This window comes from Astatotilapia calliptera, chromosome 13, assembly GCF_900246225.1.
Source record: "Astatotilapia calliptera chromosome 13, fAstCal1.2, whole genome shotgun sequence".
Classification (NCBI taxonomy): domain Eukaryota; kingdom Metazoa; phylum Chordata; class Actinopteri; order Cichliformes; family Cichlidae; genus Astatotilapia; species Astatotilapia calliptera.
Genome location: NC_039314.1, coordinates 18316171 through 18332375, shown reverse-complemented (window position 1 = coordinate 18332375; position 16205 = coordinate 18316171). Strand labels below are relative to the sequence as shown.

At 38.5% G+C, this 16205-nt stretch overlaps 2 protein-coding genes across 4 annotated transcripts; one reads left to right on the top strand and one right to left on the bottom strand.

Annotated features, from left to right (window-relative positions):
- Positions 1–546: 546 nt before the first annotated feature.
- On the bottom strand, positions 547–6495 carry eef1akmt2 (EEF1A lysine methyltransferase 2). 2 transcript variants are annotated; one of them, XR_003274264.1, is made up of 7 exons: positions 6372–6495; positions 5910–5975; positions 5692–5806; positions 4209–4316; positions 2756–2972; positions 2227–2393; positions 735–796 (listed from the first exon to the last, which is right to left on the bottom strand). XR_003274264.1 is itself a non-coding variant. In XM_026190116.1 (6 exons), exons 1-6 carry the CDS (start codon positions 6479–6481, stop codon positions 699–701), a joined length of 714 nt encoding a protein of 237 aa, XP_026045901.1. In that variant the 5' UTR covers positions 6482–6495; the 3' UTR covers positions 547–698. The 2 variants fall into 2 exon arrangements, 1 of the variants encoding a protein (XP_026045901.1); XM_026190116.1 differs by lacking the exon at positions 2227–2393 and having other exon boundaries at positions 547–796.
- On the top strand, positions 6456–13912 carry abraxas2 (abraxas 2, BRISC complex subunit). 2 transcript variants are annotated; one of them, XM_026190115.1, is made up of 9 exons: positions 6456–6661; positions 9487–9577; positions 10672–10708; positions 11126–11192; positions 11503–11693; positions 11976–12095; positions 12690–12774; positions 12908–13025; positions 13330–13912. In XM_026190115.1, the coding sequence occupies exons 1-9, from the start codon at positions 6590–6592 to the stop codon at positions 13893–13895; spliced, it is 1347 nt and encodes a 448-aa protein (XP_026045900.1). In that variant the 5' UTR covers positions 6456–6589; the 3' UTR covers positions 13896–13912. The 2 variants fall into 2 exon arrangements, with proteins under 2 accessions (XP_026045900.1, XP_026045899.1); XM_026190114.1 differs by having other exon boundaries at positions 11973–12095.
- The last annotated feature ends 2293 nt before the right edge of the window (positions 13913–16205 follow it).

Sequence of the window (16205 nt, the reverse complement as noted above, 5' to 3'; positions counted from 1 at the left end):
AACACTTGTTTTCTGAGTGTCAGGACTCATAACGGGGTCACTGCAAAGCAACTTTAAAGGTCAAAAGATGATTTATGGAATAAGGAAAAACACTGAGTACAAGCTACTGCAGAGATGACATAATGCATTTTGCCCATAAGCTTATGATCACTAATCAAATCAAACACTGACTTGTCGTCTGGATGCCTTTCTGCTACAATCAGCTTTGACGAAGCTATATTTCCATTAAATATTTTCCACTGGATTAAATAATGTTGTAACAGATGGAAAGACTTTGGATGGCCATGCCATATCAAACTAAATTAGTTAACCAACCGTTTCAATGAAAACCTCTAATATAAACCTAACTGTGTATACATTGTGTGCCAACTTCGTTAACTCATTTAAGCAGTTAACATCATGCAATTCAGCACTTTTTAAAGTACAGACAAACATCAGTATTATTTGTATGTGCATTTCTGATCATAAACTTTTAAAATAAATATTTCTAAATTGGTGTTTAGTTAATATGCATTTAGTAATGAGGCTGATTGGAAATGAAAGGAAGCAAGAAAAAAAAGAGGTTTATTTTAAGAAAAAAAAAACACCCCACTCCGTTGATCAACTTTGTTTCATTACACAGTCAAAAAAAAAAAAAAAAGAGTTTTAAAGTGCAAAGATGTGACGATTTCCTGTGGTGATATCCTGTCTGACGTAAATCAATGCACTCTTTTGAAGATGAGTGCTGCTACACTGTTGCCCGTCTTGCCTCCAAATTGGAAAGTGGGTGTAGACAACTCCTGCACAAACTCAAATCCTGTGAAGCAACACAAAGAAAATGCGCAAGTTATGAAATGTACATTGCAAAAAAACCTAGCAGATGGCCAGAATCTTTTATCATCTTCTGTGGTTTTGTTACTAAAAAAAAGGAGCAGAACTGAGTAAAGATCCATTGACCATCTGTGACGCTTCCTGGGGGGCTAGTGAAGACAGGCTGTCACTGTGAAAGATGAGATCTCAGAAAGTAGTGGGCCCTCCTCAGCCAAAGTGGACATTGCTCAACTATTAGGTGGAAATGACTTAGGACCAACTTAATTGATGACAGCCAATCACATTCAAAACATTAAAGAACACCCTCTTTTAACTCATTCACTGCCATTGACGTCTATAGCCGTCAATTGCAGTGAATGAGTCAATGGGTTTAACTCATTCACTGCCAATGGCTGGCAGTGAATGAGTTAATTGAGGAAAGCCACTTTGTGTTCTGCAGAGACTCCTTATTCAATCGCAAGGCCCTCTGGCCCCCTGCAGGCTCTCCAGAGTGACTACAATGAGGGAACAGATGACAGCTTATCTTACTGAAATTTTGACTTAACAGGCTCTTTTTGCCTGGAGCTTAACAACCTGCCAGGTAGCGATTGTGGAACTGTCTGTCTGTTAAATGAGAATGAGACAAAAAAAAAAAAAAAGAGACGACTAAATTATACTGCCGCACACCCAAATGATCAACATGTTTTGGCAAATGCTTTAACCCATTTACAACTCAGCAAGTGTGCCTGTAGAGTCCCTGAGAACCCTAAAAAACAAACAAACATAAAAACCCCATAGAAAATAGGCTACTCAAGAAAGCTGAACTTATCAATCCTTTAAGTAAAAACAACAACCCCCCCCCCCAAACAAACGAATTTAATGTATTCCCTTTCTCATTAAAAAAAAACAAAACAAAAACAAACAAACAAAACAGCCAAGAAGATTTTTGTGTGATTTATTGCAGCAAATTCTTGATCCGGGTTAGGTCATCAGCAGGTCAAAGAAACAATTCACTCCCTTATCTTAAACAATGTTAGGACTCGCTCATTAAAAAAAAGAACCCCATGACATTACTTGAAGTTAAAAGCTCCACTAAAGCCTTAGTAAAGTGTTTTAAACACATTTAGATATTTAATTAATATTTTTTCAACACAAAATACCAAAAGGTGCATATATAATTTTCCCAATTCTCCAAGACCAGTGCACTGGCCTTTTGCAACACCATATAAAAAATAAATAAATAAAAAAAATCAGGAAGCATTTAAGTAATATCAAGGTAGACTCAAAACTGCCACAGGAATTAATTAACATAATCCTTGGCTGCATAATTAAATGCGTGATCAAAGGTCAGGTTTACTTAAAGTGTCTAATGGGCCTGATGTAATCCATTTGCTTCAAGGTTCAATGTAATTCACTCACAGATGCTCTTCTTCATACCTTAGCAGTAGCAAGTGGTTATTTGAGCTACTGTTGCCTTCTTGTTGGCTTGAAGCAGTCTAGCCATTCTCCTTTGACACCAACAAGCCAATTTTCTCCCAGGAGAACATCCACTCACTGGTTATTTTCTCTTTTTTTGGATTATTCTCATGAAATCCTAGAGATACCTGTGTGGGTAAATCCCAGCAGATCAGCAGTTTCTGAAATACTCACAGCAGCCCATCTAGCATCAACAACCATACCACATTCATAGTCGCCTAAAATCACCTTTCTTCTCCATTCTTTTTCTCTGTTAAATATAAGGAGGTCATCTGGATCATGTTAACATGGGTTGCTGCCATTTGACTGGCATTGATATCAGCATTTAACAACAATATGGCCAGTGAGCATGTACATATTTTTAAGGCGTTCAGGTCTTCATCATCCCGTCTTTGAAATTTCCGCCAACTCAAAACTGATGTGACATTTAATACCAATCCTCAGCCATGATAACTCAGTGCACTCCAAACAGTAATGAATTTTTTCTCACCTTCACTGAATCTGTCAAGTAGCTGCTCTTTTGTCCAATTACAGGAAGTGATGGCAAAGAATCCATTATCCTTCAGAACATCTTTTAGGGCTTGGACATACTGTCTTTTGCCCTCGTTGGTGTTGACTGGGTTTAAGCTTATTGCATCAAATGTTCCTTTGTCGATACAGACGTCAAAACCTTTTAACTCCTTCGGACAACTTAAGAAGTCCATCTCCTAAAATTAAGAAAAAGCGAGAAGGTAAAAATGTAGTGATCAACACTACAGAAATGTGTGCAGTTACCTGCAGAAGAAATCTTTCAGCAGATCCCAAGATGAAGTGTGCTATACTTCAATGGTTTACTTTAAAACTAAATTCCAACTGTTGACATGACAGCACTTAATTTTGCTGAGGGTTCTGGCCCACCATACCACTAGTGAAAGGACTCCTTTATCTGGACAGATGGCTGAACACCAGATCTCTGGGGTGAGCTCTAGAGCTACCTACTCATGACACATATTAGATTTATGGAGGAGGATCAACAGAGATTCCCTGAGGACAGGTACAGCTATATACTGCTACAACTGACTTTAGTGTGAGTCTGTAAAATAGAAAAAAGTGGGAAGACGTTGTAGGAATGCGTGAAGGTGAAAGTGTCAAAAGAGCAGTAGACAGTGACTAATGGAAACTGCAAAGGGGTTCTGACATAGTTCTAAGAATGACCTCTGAGCGACAGGCACGTTCATACAACTTACGTTGGCAGTTGTGCAGAAATGACCCAGATGCCAACATACATATTTCTCTCTCACATACTGAGCCCTCCCCTGCACAGCTAAGGTCAATATTGACTTCAGTGGCAGCCTTTCTGCACAAGCAGAGCACGCAGCATCATAGGTGTGAAATGCATACAACATATATGCAACTGTATTATGCATGAAGGAGTGGAAAAGTCACTCATCACAACCCTTATAGACCAGCCAGCATTCATAACTTGTTTTTCTTGCGTGTATATGATAGAAAATGTGTGTTAAAGCCTGCCAAGTTATTTGGGGTATGAGGTTGGCAGACATCCACCACATTCAAGGCCTTCTTCCTATCCAACTCTCCCACATAGTAAACACAAGAAAGTTTCCTCCAACCTTCCCAGGCTCTAGGTTGGCTCACTGTATGCTGAAAACTATATTGTATTATTGGAACTTAGGAGGGATTCATTTTGTATCAAAGCGTGATTTGTACACTGCAGAAAAAAAAAGATTCACTTAGCCCTCCAAATATTTATGCAGAATCAATTAAAAGGTTTAAATGCTACGCTCATCATTGAGTGGGAGCAACTTAATGCACAAAATCCACACGTTTAAAATTTCAGCTATAAAGTGTGTTTGGCGTTACTGCTGGTCATTTCTGTGAACATGAACACAATGTATCATCTTCCTTACAAATTTAAATGAACTCCAAATCTTGACTGGACACACCTTTACAGTGACATCTGTCAGTTTCTCTGCCTGAAGCACACTTCTGGCCAATTCCACAGACGCATGAGAATAATCTATGCCGGTCAGATTCTTGTATCCATGTTTGGCCTGGTGGGGGGGAAAGCAAACAAATAATAAATAAATTATGAACAGTTACAATAATAACCTTTGTCCTTACTAACATGTCTGTAAAGATATAAACTAAACAATTTATGTGATCTGGCCCTGCGTGTGCTGCTAAAAACAGGACATTGAGTTAGCTGCTTGTAAAAATACTTCAGAGGAAAAGCAACAATGAGAAAAAGATAAGGGATTTTCTATTACAGTGGTACCAGAAGCGCCAAGTGTAAACAGAGGAAGGCATGGAAATGGGAAATATACATTAGCTGTAGATTTTTGGTTTAATAGCTGTGGATAAAATAGTTTGCAAAAGTCTCAGTTTCATTCTGGTAAGAAAAAAAAACAAACTACAACTGGGTTGGATGCATTGTGATTAACCACAATTTTCTTGGAAAGCAGAGTTCAATCCCACTAGCTGCACCTAGTATGATTACTGTCAGACATGCTGAATCAAGAAATTACTGAAACAGAACCTATATGACTAAGTAAAGAAAGCTAAAAGGTCTCAAAACCCAAGGCATCATGCCAAAATCTCTGTTCTTGAGGGGATTTTTTAAAAGAAAAAAGTCAGTGAAAGTCACTGACATGTTTAGGTCTGGAAGGGGTCACAAACCAATTTTTTTAAGGTTTTGAGCAGATAGATGGGAGAGTTTCAAGACAAAAATCACTGCCTAAAAAAAAAAGATCACAAGAGCTTGTCTCATGTTAGCCAAAAAAAAAAAAATCTTGATGAATATTCTGTGGACTGATGAGAGAAATTGTAAACTTTTTGGAAGGTTTGTATCCCATTCCATCTGTCTAACTAACACAGCAAGTCATAGAGGGACCATCATAGCTACAGTCAAACATGGTGGTGGTAGTGTGATGGTCTGGAGCTGCTTTGCTGCTTCAGGAACAATGAATGGAACAATGAATTCTGCTCTTCTACCTCCTCAGGGAGATTCTCTAGCCAGCCAGCAGTTTGTGTCCTAAAGCTCAAACAAACATGGGTTATGCAGCAGGACAATGACTCGATGATTTGGAGTGGTCTAATCAAAGTCTGGACTTAAAACTGATTGAGATAATTTGGCATGACCTTAAGAAGGCCATTCGTGCTCAAACCCTCCAACTGTGTTCATTTAAAAAAAAAAAAAGAAAAAAAGAAAAGAAACGAAACGAAGACTGGGATAAAATTCTCTATATTCATAGCAATATGAAACACTCATTGCCAGTTATTGCAAATGCTTGATTACTATTATTGCTGGTAAAGGGGGCACAATCAGTTATTAGGTTTAGGTGGCAATTACCCTTTCACATAGGGCCAGGTAGCATCGTATACATAAAAAAAACAAACAAAGTGTCATTAATTTTACTCTATCCATACCAGCTCAACTAAAAAAGCTCCATTTCCAGTGCCAATGTCAAGAATGGCAGCATTTTCTGGGATCTTCGCTTTGTCCATCCATCGCAGCACACGGCTCATGCTTTCCTCACCAAACCTTTTAAGAAGCCACAGGTTATTGTGAAGTGAAGCAAGCCATCAGTTTGTCTCAAGAAATTATTATGGCTATGACCACTGTGGCCAATACACTGCATTATTACCATATCTCACCAACATCTCCAATATCGTTGAACGTCTCAAGCTCTTTTTGGTATGCATCATCCCAGCTGCAAACCCCAACCCCCCAGATCATTTGTTAATACTATGGCATACACATGACATGCTGTTAGGTCAAAACAAATTACTCAGGTAGCTCAGTAAATAAACAAGTCAGCAGCATGAAGCTAAAAAGCTCGTATTTAATGCTTACTTAATCTATTCTAATTTAATGGTTTAAGTGTTACACATTTCTACTTATACCATTCGCTCTATCAATGGTTACCTGTAAGCTTGTAACTAAGAATTAAACCTCTTCATGCTCGATTTGATGGCTATAAGTTGTGTTTATCTTATAGCACAGTGGACAAAATGTGTAAAGTGACTCTGAGAGTGGTATCCGCTAGCTAACTGTGTAGCCTGACACAAGACGTCCACCATCATAAATTTACGTTACAAACACTCACAACTCTTTAGTTCCGAGTTTGGACGTCCCAAAGTCATTTTCTGAGCATCGGTCTTCCTCGGAATCCGAGATATTTTCACAGCCACGCGTGCTCTCTCCGGCGTCTTCCATGCTTGTCTAGCCTGTCAAGACGTGTCCTACAGTTCCCACAAGACTTTGCGTCTAAACGGCGTGCTTCCAACCGCAGGGGTCATCGGGATTGATAGGGATGTTTCCATCATGGCGGCATCCATTTCAGGTTATACTTTTAGTTCTGTGTGTTATCACAGCGCCAACAGCAACGCGGATCATGTAAGTGTTTTAAACTGTGCTTACAAACTGTCATGCGATGGTTGCTGAGACGTGTGTAGCTCAATGGTGTGTCTGTTCGTTCACCGGCGACGTTAGTTTGTGTTGTTTTTTTTCCCAGTGTCATCATCCTGTTGCTGGCTAGCTAGTATTGGTTCCGTCTATTTACCGGCAAGTATATTTAATCAGAGTGTTAAGTTTGGGCAACATGATCACAGGGATAGTAATCTTAAGGTGATGTCATGTGTTACAGTGGCACAGCTGTAACATATACAGCCATAGTTTTGCCTATAAAAGAACACCTGTTATTTCTATGGAGGAAATCATATTGGGAAAGTTTAGATTCCAGGAAATACCCCGTACTACTTAGCATGCTAGCTAAGCTACCAAGTTAAGTGACTTCCGCGTATAGGTACTCCTAAAAGTTAAAGTCATGTTGACCTTTTATTTTAAAGGAATTTGCTATATCCTCAAAACCGAGATAACGCCATAAATCAAAAAACGGAGTTATACAAACAGATTTGTTTCTCTTGTTTCCGCATTGCTAGATTAGCTTGGTAGCCAAATCGCTGATTTTCACTCTTAAGTCACCAGTGTGTCTATTTAAACGGCTGGGATGCGCAGATTTGTTTTTCTTTATTTTCTTTAAGAACATCGAAGAAACGTCGTCGATGAGAAATGATTTTAATAGCATATGTGAAATAAGGAAACCAGGCTGCCGACAGCCTCTGTTCACATCCGTTCTCCTCTTTTAATAGTCGCCCCTGAGCAGGTGGATAGTTGCAGCTTGACTGGGCTGCAAGTCTGACTGCATTCCTGGCATAGGCAGAAAGAGCTGATTGTTTACCAGCAGCTGGCGCGACCGAATGTTCACACAGGAACAAAAAGTGTATTTGTTGTTTAATATTACAGGTTACAAGGAGTCTTTTAATTGCAGTGGACTTATTTCACAGCAGATATTTTGACATGTAGTCTTAAGTAAACACAGGTGTTACTAATAACATTTTGCCTTCAGGTTACTGAGGTTACCATTCTCACAACCTCGGTTAGAGCCCACTTCTCGCATAAAAACTAAAGGCAACTGGGCCTGTGAAACCAGCTCTAAAGACTGTTTTAATTTGTTTTTACTTGTGGTTCGGTCAAACCCGCCATAAATGTTTTCAATTTCTGTTATTATGACTGTTTTGCTGTTGTTAGAATTTAGTTATATTTGTAATAATTTTATTATGTTGCATGATTATGTAAGTCCTATGTTTGCAATTGGGCTTTTGAGACCTGGATTGCAAATGAATGTGCCCATAAAGCCTTTTAGGTCAACTTCTGTTGTATTAAAATGTGCTATAGAAATATGCTGACCTGACTTGATATTAATGACAGTTTATTTTCTAGAATAGAAGGTGATTAGTTACATGTGTTTACCTACTGTGAAATAGGTCTTATGTTGTTGTTTGCTATGAACAGTAGAAATGTATCAGATTCCAATTTTCAGCACATACAAATAAAAATCACATTTTCTTGAATGCAAAATATTGTCTTCATAATAAAACTAAATATGAAAGACTACTCGTCTCCATAATTTTCCTGATGATGCTTTGATTCTTTTATTGCTTATAGTGAGGCTGCTGGCTTGCAGCCAGCTCTGAGCGCTAGATAACTTTATGTTTAGCCACTTTGTTAGCTTCTTTAAAATGACCATGTTCAGCTGGGTGAGCGTGATTTGATTAGGTTTGGTTTGATTAGGTTTGTTGTTGCAAATGTTTTTGCGGCGCTCCTCCAGTGGTTTAATTTGACAGACTTTTTTTACTCATTTTACCACTAATCGCATGTCAACATGTAGCTGACTTCAACAGACCAGCTTGAAGTCAGCCATATGGGAGGCTGAGAATGCTGAAAAATCTGATTCCTGTGTAGTGCCAAAAAGTGATTTCAGGTATTTGCCAAAAGCAAATGACTTGTTGACCTATATTCTGTCAAACACACTTGAAGCATATCTATTATATAGCGCTTTGAGGGCCCCAAAAGCACTATATAAATGAAATCCATTATTATTATTATTGTTGTTGTTATTATTATTTATTTATCCACATAAAAATTCTCATGGTGATTCTGAATGTCTTTTTCTGAGAGAGATCTGGCCAAGAGGGCATCAGAAATTGCAAAAAATGTAATAGTTCTATAAAGATATTTTAAGTTGCCAAAGAGGACCGGATGATTTACTGTTTAGAAGAATAGATACAATAACACGGAGTCATAACGATACTTGTAAAACAGGTCATTTGTTTATTTTATGTATGACTCCTTTGTAAATCCTATTTAGTACAGCCTGTTCACCACTCTTAACAAAGATCTGGGCATCTCTAATGGAAGAGTGTTATTAGCAGAATTGGTAATCTACTGACCTTTATTTCACATCATGTGTTGCATTTATTACTAAATGACTTGTGACTTCATCATTTGATCAGATCATTTTATTTTTATAACACATCTAAAAACAACAGGAGTTGGTCCAAAGGCAAGAATAGGTTAAAAAACATAAGGGGAAAAATGTAGAAGCTGTTTGGTTGATAATCCAAATGACTTTGAGTTATAAAATGGAGTATTAAGTTTAAAAGCCAACCTATGGAGAATTTGAGGAGTAAAGCAGCATTTTTAAAATAATCAGGGAATGTGAACATTTATGTAATTATGGGTTTGTTGTTGTTTTTTTAATGGTTTTGTTTTTTTGTTTTTGTCAGGTAGAGACAAGCAAACTTATGCTTAAGCCATTAATTAATTAGGAAATTAATAACACTACTTAACCATTATTCTGTGAAAACATCTTTACACAGGAGGGCTTCCTATTAGGAGATGTAAGGCAAGAAGAGACTGTGAGCATCAGTGACACACAGATCAGCAGCGCTGAACTGCTACAGGTAGTAGGTAAGCCCTGAAACAGACTAAACACTTTTGCGTTGACCGATTAACACAGGACAGAGAAGCTCACACATCACCGTTTTAAACCTCCTTCTCATGGCACACATGACAGCGGGAAATGAGCAGATTAAAATTAAGTACTGGTATTTCAATTGTCATGCTTTGATCTTAAGGTTTTTGTATGTGTTTTCTGACTCTGTCACACTGCCATGGCTTACTGAGAAACTTCCATTTCCTGAGACAGCGCAGGTGTATACAGACAAATGTTAACGTCCCTTTTACTAACTTGTAACTTTTATTGACTCCAAAACTAAGCTTATTTATTAATAATAAATGTAATTTAAAAATATCTACATTTACATCACATCATCCCTGCTAGGACATAGGATGTTTAAGGACTTTGGGGAAAAGGAAAACATTATGAGACTAATATTATTCAGCTGGACAGTCAGGCATTTTAAATTGGGGAAATCCTCTGTAAGGTGTTACTGAAGATTTTTTTTAAAATTTTTATTCTTTGTTGAGTGGAGTTCTTAAGTTTACTGCTTCCTGACTTTCTACTCATACTTCAGTGTTTCTAGAAGTGACAGTCAGTGTTCTTAATGTAGCTTGCTATCGCCAGTGTGTGAATGTGTGTGTGAATGGGTGGATGACTGGATATGTAAAGCGCTTTGGGGTCCTTAGGGACTAGTAAAGCGCTATATAAATACAGGCCATTTACCATTTACCATTCTTATTGTTTACTACATATTCTCATGCTTCTGCTTATTTTATTTTATTTTTGCTTATGATCTCCTCTTAAAGTATTTGGAATAGCAAGCAAGTCTAAAATAATCAGCAAGAGAAGCGTTTCTGCTTTCCAAGGTCATGTTTGCTGTTTGTGGGGCCCTATAGACATTTGTTTTTGTTCTTATAAGTTACACGTGTCTTGTTGAATTTGATAAATACACCAGTGTCAATGACATCTCATTGATGTTGTTTTGTGTTATATATTTAAATTGTGGGTCTACATGTTGCCTTAAATTTGCATCACACTCATAAAGATTTGCATACATGATGATAAGTAACTAAAGAATCTTGTCACTGCTTATTTTCACCAGAAATCCATCACCATGATCCTTGTGCACAGTTGTTTAGGTAAGGTATGACCTTTGTTCACTTAAACAGGTTTCATTCAGTGTTCACTGTACAGTACACAGTATATGTACTAGTTTTTTGTTGTAATAGTGTAGTACAGACATTGTTTCATCCAAGCTAACATTGTACATCAGCAATTCGGTCCATTAGGGGTTTAGGAAAACTTGATGTAAAACTTTATTGTAACACACGCTTAACAAGATAAGGTAGGTGGATGAATTCTTACTGTAACTCATTGAAACCACGTGTTATTGTTCAGTCTCATTTTTTCTCTCTCAAAAAAACAGAGTATGTACAGAGTAGCTTATGGTATTGACAGTTGGACAGTAGATGGCCCCATATGACAAGGCTAAAGCAGAGGAGGCGTGGGAACATGATGAATCCATTTAAAACCTGTTTCTTCCTCTCTCTCATCAGCTTTTATGACTACGCAGGTAAAGTCAATGAAGAAAGTCTCAACAGCATTCTTAAAGATAGACGGAAAGTAAGTGAACTTTTTTTGTGAGACGACTGAATTGCTATGAAATGTCTTGTTACATTTATGCTGAAAGTAATCATAACAAATCCTATTTGTGAAATCATCATTGCATTGAGCTTAATGGCATTACACCTCCTTACATGTACATCCTTTGTTAAATGCATAAGTTTCATAATGACCAAAAGTTTCTATTTTTGCAGACATACTATGATGTCTTTTGTTCATTTAGCCTCTGCACATACTTGGTACTTTGTCCTAAACAGGGCATAGAGAGGCTTGAGCACATTTTAAAAGAGTTGTTTCTGTGGCCGTGCAGAATGTCATTGGTTGGTACCGGTTCCGAAGGAATACGCAGCAGCAGATGTCGTTCAGGGAACAGATCATCCACAAACAGCTGACCCAGCTGCTCGGTGTACCCGACCTCGTCTTCCTTCTTTTTAGCTTCATCTCCACCGCCAACAGCTCCACACACGCACTGGAATATGTGCTCTTCAGACCTAATCGAAGGTAATGACAGCTTTTGATAAATTATTTGCCTTATCCACAGTTAATGCATTTCTATGTCAATGGGATTGTATTGTGAATTGGTATCAGAAGATAATCTGAGTTAAGCTATTTAAAAGAAAAAAATGGATTGGTGCTACTTGTTACTTCTGATAACAAGCTGGTGCAGAATGGACTTTTTAAAGATGTGTAAATGGCAAAATATGATGCGCAACATAGTGTTTATGTTTCCTGAAGAAGTTTTTCATGGTTTAAAAGCACTAACTGGTTATATCCACTCAGTAGGTACAACCAGAGGATTACACTCTCAATCCCAAACCTTGGTAACACGAGCCAGCAGGAATACAAAGTCTCTTCAGTTCCCAATACCTCACTTAACTACGCAAAGGTCATTAAAGAGCATGGGTAAGGTCTGAATTACCAGTTTGTTTTGTTTAACTGTTTATCCTATGCCACTGGTAACTACCATTTTGGGGGGTACGGATTGTACAGCCATTTTTCTCCTATGATAAGAATGGGGCTGCAGCATCCACCTGTTTTTCACCTGATGCCATAGTATAGTTTACCCTTAAGGGCATAATTAGCAGCTAAATCCCAATGTGTGTATGTGTTTATGAAAGTTTATGGTTGACACTTTGTGCAAGTAGGATCAGCATATATTTGTTGGTGACTGCAGTGCAAAGCTGGTATGTGAAGGCCTGCACGTGCTTCATCTCTTATTTCTGTTTTTGTATCTAAACTTAGACCCTCTGTTTCTGCTGTGGAAGAGTACCGTGTGTGTTACAGGAAGAGTTTGGTCAGGCCTGTCTCTTCAGCTTATTCAGCTTGTACTTTGAAGAGTCAGTGGTTAGCTACGGTTTAACTTTACTATAGAAGACAGCAACAAAAACCACAATTTATCTGTGGTCTTGATTGATAAAATATGTAGGTTTTTGCTGTGTATCGTTTTGTTTTCTTGAAAGATGTGTTTGAAATCTTTTTTGGTGAATATGTCTGCAGGGCTGAATTTTTTGACAAAGACGGTGTGATGAAGGATATCCGAACAATATTCCAAGTCTACAGTGCACTACAAGATAAACTGCAGGTGGGTTGAATAATTCCTGTTATTTCACCTCAAACATTTTATGAACTTCTTTGGGCAGTAGAATATTTATGTTATTTTGTTCTATTTTGCATGAGATTTAATTTTTCTGATAAATTGTTTGCCCTATTTTTAGGCTGTTTGTGGTGAAGTGGAACAAAGTGAGCGTGTTAAAGAGAAAATTCAAGAGGAAGTGAACAAACTCAAACAACAAATTGCTCTCAGGAAACGCAAGACTGCAGAAGAGGAGAGAAGTACGTAACTGATTTGCATTCAGTATACTGGAATTATGTCATTAATATTTCAAATGCGTGCTGCTTTAAATTTTAGAACCACAAATTTGGGCTTAAACTTGGATGCAGACAGTGAACTAACATCTTGTAGATTATAACATCCTTTTAAGCTAGTAGCTAATAATGCAAAGCTACACATTCAGAGAAATTCAGTTTTAAGTTTTTAAGTTCATGTTAGACCAGTCAACAGTTAATATGCATATAAGTGGCATTTACATTTACCTTACATGTTTTTAATAGCTACATCTTTCTCTTTTCTCTGCAGGGCTCCGTGAAGCCCAAAATGCAGACTCCCATTCCACTCCAGAGGAGAACACAGAACCTTGTGAGGGTTCTCCGCTGTCCGGGATAACTTTCCCCACACCCTCTGCTCCGGAGCGGCCCAGTACCTCACCTAACCCACCATCTTACACTGACCTCATGTCCCAAGATGACTCTCTCCTGCCCTCTTCTTCCCCCCCTACTAGTGCTGCTCTGTTACCTCGACCCCAAGCTGTGGGCTCCCCAGGACACCCTACCCCTGGCCCTACGGTGATGGGCTTGGGTCTTGGCCACGGGCTGGGCCTGGGCCTCAGCGCAAGTTCAAATCCCGTTACCACTCCCAGCACTCCGTACCTTGGCAATGGTGATGGCTCAAGCTCTGACTCGTTAGACAGACAAGCTGCAGGGCAGGAAGACGATGAGGAGGACGAGGACGAGGACAGTAGCGAATATGAGAACTTAGTGAGCGAAGGTGCTCACCTGCCAATGGTCTCTGCCAGCGTTTTAGCTCAAGGTCGACCAGCTGCCCTCAGCCCTGACGGGGATGCTCATGGCTCGCAGGCCACATAAAAAAAAAAAAAAAAAAAGCCACAGGATGTGTAAGGGACACAAATATGTGACACACCTTGAGAGGTGGGCATCGAAAGCAATCAAAGATGGGCAAATACAGACAAAAAAAAAGTGCCAGTCCTGAAAGTGAAAGGCATGTGCAAGTGATGTCCAACTGTGTGTATTCTTGTCTTAGTCTGATCTCCATTTTAAGGGGAAACCTACTAGGCTTTGCAGGCTTAAACAGGTGCATCTCACTGGGTGAAAAGTCGTTTGTCTTTATGTTTTGTTTCAAAGTGGGCCGGTTTTGATATTTAAGTGTGGCGTTGTTGGATTTCAGGGCGAGCAGTGAAGATTTAAACATTATTCAGGCCAACTGGTTGGCTAAGAGATTAGCCCATGCTTTCTGTATGTTAAGTGTATATCTTTTTGTTTCAAATTTGGATCACTGACTTTAAGCACCCACTCTTACATTACCTCTTGCACTATTTTTGTTTTCTTGCTTTCTTCTACACAAACCAACTATGAGAATGAAGGGAAAATATTCTGCGGCCTTCAAACAATTTTCAGTGAAGTAGGCAAATGGTTGTTTACTTTTTAATTTTAAGAAAGAAATATATATGTAACTAGAATTTATTCAATGTGCACATTTTGTCTTTTCGATTTTCAACTTGTTAGTGTCTTTTCCATGTTTCACGGTCTTTAATTAACCGTACCGTTGCCTATTAAAATAATGATTAGATTTCAAACAAAATTTACTCTGCCACTTCTAGGATGGGTGCTTTTATATATATATATATTTTGTCAGATTAACAGTTGATCTTATTTGACTGACAGTGTCAATGTCTCGTTCTTCTAGGATAACACTGAAATTGTATGCGCTTTGCTGCACTTAACAAAATTTTAGATTTCTTTAATAATGTGCTATACCAATGCTGACATGTTGTGCCACTTGAGTAGTCCTCTTTGACCACCCTGAGCCAAAATTAGCTCAGCTTATTTGCATTGTATGGGGTTCACAGGGCAAACAGTGTACTGTAGCTTTACTAACCAGATGCTTATGGTTCCCTTCTGCTGCTGCATCACACACAGAGAGCTGCCACTAAAAAAGAAAAATTGCATCCATCTGTACTTCATATAAAAACCTGGCTGCTGCTTCCACTTTACAGTGCTGGTTTTCTCAATACTACTGACCATGTTTGTGTTCATTTAACCACTTTGAGCTTACTTCTTACTAATATGTTCTTTATTAAAATCATAATGGAATTATGGCTGGCACCCCTGTACAGTGTGAATTGCAACTTTGGGAACAGAGACTGAGCAATCACCTTCACGTTTTTGCATAGTTGAATGCAGACCTCATGTGTTGTGACCTGCCTGATTCAGTGTAAAGTATAAGGACCTGGTTTAATGTGATGAAAACATCATGACCTTGCTTCAGTGCCTTCCACTCAGGGCAGTTTCAGTCTGCACACAAAACACATTCACAGACCTCTCTTTGGGGGGAAAAGTTGTATTTTTAAAAAAAAATACTGTGTTGTGTTTGCAATAATCAACTTCCACATTTTTTTTTGTTTTTCTTTTTTCATTTTTATTTTAATTGAGCCTTGCAGTTTAAAGCATGCATTTCCATAATGTCATGTTTTGTCTCCCTGAAACTGTCTTTTCTGCTTCCCAAAGATGTTTTTTCCCCCCCTCTTTTTACCTTTCCTGGTGGCTTCTGAGTGGATGTGTATCCTAATGTTGCAGCTGTGACTGCTTGCTTTATTATTTGAAACTGGAAACATAAATGTAAAGTCAGAACGAATCTGTGTCACGACCTAGCAGCACCCAGGGCAAAGTTGGTGAGGTGACAAACAGCTTTTTAAACCTCTGGCCCGTTTGAGGACAGCCATAGTGAGAGTGGTGGGGTTTTTTTGGGGGGTGGGGGGTGTTCTCTAGACATTATTATATTAAGCATGGAATGGATGTTTGCACTGTTTGTGGAGGTTGTTTGACATAGTGAGGAGGTTGCACTCAATTTGGAAGAGATTTCAGGGTGGAGACACTTTGCCTTGTGAACAAGCTCTGCTTTATTTACACAGCCTGTTTTATGTCTTTTTTTTCTTTTTCTTTTTTTTTTTTTGGCCTTGGAGGCATTTGATTTGCCCTGATGTGTAATGCCAATGCATCACTGGTCAGGAACTGGCACTCAGAAATGTTGCTGAATAATCACCCAGAGTAACACAATCATGCAATGTTAAAAGAAATGATAAAATCGACTTGTTAGGAGTGTTTCCTTTGAGTACTGGAATATAATAAGGAAATAAATAATGAATGTATAGTAAACAC

Coding starts and splice junctions, on each gene's coding strand:
- abraxas2 (XM_026190114.1), top strand. CDS start 6,590: ATGGCGGCATCCATTTCAGGTTATACTTTTAGTTCTGTGTGTTATCAC. Junction 10,709..11,125: donor CCTTGTGCACAGTTGTTTAG/GTAAGGTATGAC, acceptor CTCTCTCATCAG/CTTTTATGACTACGCAGGTA. Junction 12,775..12,907: donor CACTACAAGATAAACTGCAG/GTGGGTTGAATA, acceptor CCCTATTTTTAG/GCTGTTTGTGGTGAAGTGGA.
- eef1akmt2 (XM_026190116.1), bottom strand. CDS start 6,481: ATGGAAGACGCCGGAGAGAGCACGCGTGGCTGTGAAAATATCTCGGAT. Junction 4,317..5,691: donor GAGCTTTTTTAGTTGAGCTG/GTATGGATAGAG, acceptor CCCCCCCACCAG/GCCAAACATGGATACAAGAA. Junction 797..2,755: donor ACTTGACAGATTCAGTGAAG/GTGAGAAAAAAT, acceptor GTTGCTTCACAG/GATTTGAGTTTGTGCAGGAG.